Source organism: Phalaenopsis equestris, unplaced genomic scaffold (genome assembly GCF_001263595.1).
Source record: "Phalaenopsis equestris unplaced genomic scaffold, ASM126359v1 Scaffold229149, whole genome shotgun sequence".
Taxonomy (NCBI): Eukaryota; Viridiplantae; Streptophyta; class Magnoliopsida; order Asparagales; family Orchidaceae; genus Phalaenopsis; species Phalaenopsis equestris.
In genome coordinates, this window is record NW_018247122.1 from 1 (window position 1) to 3360 (window position 3360).

Sequence of the window (3360 nt, forward strand, 5' to 3'; positions counted from 1 at the left end):
TATATATATAGGTTCTCGCCTAACATTCTTACATGTTTAAATTTTTTGGGCTGTATTTAGGTTGCCACCTAGTCCAATTGACCCCTAAATATAATTCAGCAATTTAAATTAATCCTGAATTTGATTGTTGTTTAACATTGATGTGAATAACTGTTATACATATATTAAAGGAGATATACGAGTCGACTTCATGTCCATTAGATTGAAGAGTGTGAGGTTGGGGTTAAATTTAAGACCAATTTAGTAAAATAAATAATATAATTTTGAATCAAATTTAAACTCAACCCATAAATTTGATTTGACACTTATTTTTTTAAAATTTATTTATATTTAATTTAGAGTTTCATGGAATAATACTGTGCAAAGTGACAAGGGGGAGTTACTGTTGGTTTTGTCGAGTCGGAGAGAGACATATAAGAGAGTGGCGAACTTCCAAATCCGAAACCCACACGAGCGGTTTCCTTTTGAAACTGCATGCGATTCCCAAACTCTCAAAAAGGGGGAGTTAGAGAAGTAGATCGGGAAGAGGAAGAAGAACAAATCATAAAAATACCGTTTTTATGTTTTGAGAGGAATTTTCATCAGAACTCCTGCGCTGGTTTGGATTTCACGAAGGAGAGGCTATTCCTCCCTTGTTCTTCTGTTTCCCGAGGCTTGATCAGTTTGTTCTGTCATTCGCTCTGTTTGCAATATCGTCTCGTTTCTGCTTTTAATCTTTTATCGAAGATCAAAGCAATCCAGAAAGAGAAGAAAAAAAGATTTATACTTTGAACCTTTGCGGGTGTCTTTTTATGGTATTTTTCTGATAAAGTTATAAGAAGGTCCAAGTTACAACCTTTTTTGCGATGGTTCGAGGTTTGAGAAGCGTTTCCACCTTTTCCCCCTGAAAACTAGGATTTGAATCCATGGAGTTCTCATCTTCATTGTTTGCTTCTCTGTTTCCCACAGTCGAGCGAGAAGGAAGAAGAAGTGACGCAGTTTTGACATTGGAGGAGCATCGGATGATGGAAAGCTCGGATTTTGAAGGTTTGAGCGAGAAGAATTGTCGGATTGAGGAGCACGAAGGAATAGAACTAGAGAGCGGGAACTCTAAGCACTGCGCAAGAGGGCACTGGAGACCAGCAGAGGATGCCAGACTTAAAGATCTCGTTGCTCAATATGGCCCCCAAAACTGGAATCTCATTGCTGAGAAACTAGAAGGAAGATCGGGTACCCTTTCAAAAACATTAAAAGAAAGAACTTTCATGACTATATTACATCTTTTTCATTGAAGTTTGGTTTTTTATCAACATTTGCACAGGGAAGAGCTGCAGGTTGAGATGGTTCAACCAGTTGGATCCAAGGATTAACAAGAAGGCATTCAGCGAGGAGGAGGAAGATAGACTTCTCTCTGCTCACAGGCTCTATGGAAACAAATGGGCGCTTATATCCAGGCTTTTCCCTGGAAGAACTGATAATGCTGTCAAGAATCATTGGCATGTGATCATGGCGAGAAGGCAAAGAGAGCAATCCAATGCTTACAGAAGAAGAAAGCCCTGCACTTCATCCAAGTTTGATAAAAGAATGGAGGTAAAATACAGCAATAATGCTTGCAGTGCAGAGTCCACCATTTCCAGCAATGGATTTGATAACTTGTGTATCAGCAGAGGCTTTCCAGGTCATGGATTCTTAACCAGATATAGCCTCCCACAGCCTGCCCCGCGATTTGAGTACCTCATTGGTACGCTTTATTTTATTTAACTATAAAATATTTCGAGGTTCAAACAACAATTTTTAAGCTAAAAAATCCTTTTTTGTTCAAATTTACCGTTTCTCTTGCTTGCTTCTGCTCGGGCTGATTCTTTTGATCTTTTCACTAATTTTTTTCATTTTTGAGACAGATGGAAAGTTGGCAGAAGGAAGAAATGGATGCTATGAGAGAATTTTTGACCCTACCGTTGAATTACGACAAGCTTCCCCCCTGATTCCAGTGCCAGGGATTCATCACTCCGGATTATCTGATTCAATTTCTGAGGCTTCAGCAACTGATTCAGTGATGAACAATGCTTTCATATCTGAGGAGGCAGAAGAACTTGAGACGGAGAAGATTAGCTTTCCTTTCATTGATTTTCTTGGTGTTGGAGCCACATAGGATCCATAAGGAGTGCTAATATTTATAGGATAATTTCGGAGCGCTAATCAAATGCTGCACCTTTTTCCGTATTGCAGGAGCTCTCCATTCTTCTGTTCTTAAGAATCTTTCTCCTGAAGTTATTATCAAATGTTCTTAGAATCTCTTTGCTTCACTTTTGTTAAACTGTAATGAGATGTTACTGTTTTTTTGTTTGTTTTTTTTTTTTTTGGCTAATTATTTCATAGCTTCGTTAGCTGGCGTGTATTTGTAATCTGTCTTAATCCAGTTGTTGCAATTTTCACGTTTTTCAAGCAACGAGAATTAAACTGTTCTGGCAATATTCACTGCATGTGCATATTCGCTGAAGATATAACTCTGTTGAAAGAAATTTCATCTTCTGTTATCTGGAAGAAGCTGAAAAAGCTGAACGAGGCGGAATGAAATATGTTGGCAAAATTCGTTGCCCACAACGTCATCAAGGAGCGGACTGCTACAGATTTTATAGCGGCTTTATCAGGTACGTAAAAAAAGCCATCAACGAATAACATTGTGCACTTAATGAAAAAATTATTCAATTTGAAGATGACGGCGCTTAAGATGTTCAATAATAAGAGGACTGTTACAGATTTTATGGCGGCTTTATCAGGTACGTAAAAAAAGTCATCAACGAATAATATTATGCACTTAATGAAAAAATTATTTAATTTGAAGATGACGGCGCTTAAGATGTTCAATAATGAAGTTGAATCATTGTATTCTTACATATATGAAAATATCTCAAAGTTCTTTCATTAATTTGTTTTTATAGATATGTTTTTGGTTTAAGCCATGAAATGAATTATGTGAAAACTAGTTAGAACTCTTATAATAAATTACATGGTCTAATGATAAATTTAATATTTTTTTAACTTAGTTTTTGTCATTACTTTAAGTTTTAGATCATTAAATTTTATATATTCTTATGGTGAAGAATATTTAATCTTGTAATGCATGATACTTTGTAATAATGTACATTTAATGAATATTTGATATTACTTTATGTAATATTGCCATCTTCTATTTAAAATATGGTTCTTTGTGGAACCTTCACATACTGTACATAATTCCTTAGAAATTATAAAATAAATTAATAACTCATCTTATTGACTATTGCATAGATTCCTTAGCTGCAAAGCTAAAAAATTTCTGATATCCAAAGAGAAATCAGAACAATATAATTAAATCACCCTCTTTCACTGCCCAGTTTA

The 3360-nt window shown here is 35.6% G+C and overlaps 1 protein-coding gene across 1 annotated transcript; it reads left to right on the forward strand.

Annotated features, from left to right (window-relative positions):
* Positions 1 to 466: 466 nt before the first annotated feature.
* Positions 467 to 2261, forward strand: LOC110038017 (transcription factor MYB56-like). Its single transcript, XM_020742773.1, has 4 exons — positions 467 to 855; positions 949 to 1209; positions 1301 to 1720; positions 1881 to 2261. Exons 1-4 carry the CDS (start codon positions 846 to 848, stop codon positions 2129 to 2131), a joined length of 942 nt encoding a protein of 313 aa, XP_020598432.1. The 5' UTR covers positions 467 to 845; the 3' UTR covers positions 2132 to 2261.
* Positions 2262 to 3360: the final 1099 nt, after the last annotated feature.

What these genes read in the sequence shown, in the direction of transcription:
- LOC110038017 (XM_020742773.1), top strand. An exon ending in GAAACTAGAAGGAAGATCGG is followed by an intron (nt 1,210 to 1,300) that starts GTACCCTTTCAA and finishes ACATTTGCACAG; the next exon opens with GGAAGAGCTGCAGGTTGAGA. An exon ending in GCGATTTGAGTACCTCATTG is followed by an intron (nt 1,721 to 1,880) that starts GTACGCTTTATT and finishes TTTTTGAGACAG; the next exon opens with ATGGAAAGTTGGCAGAAGGA.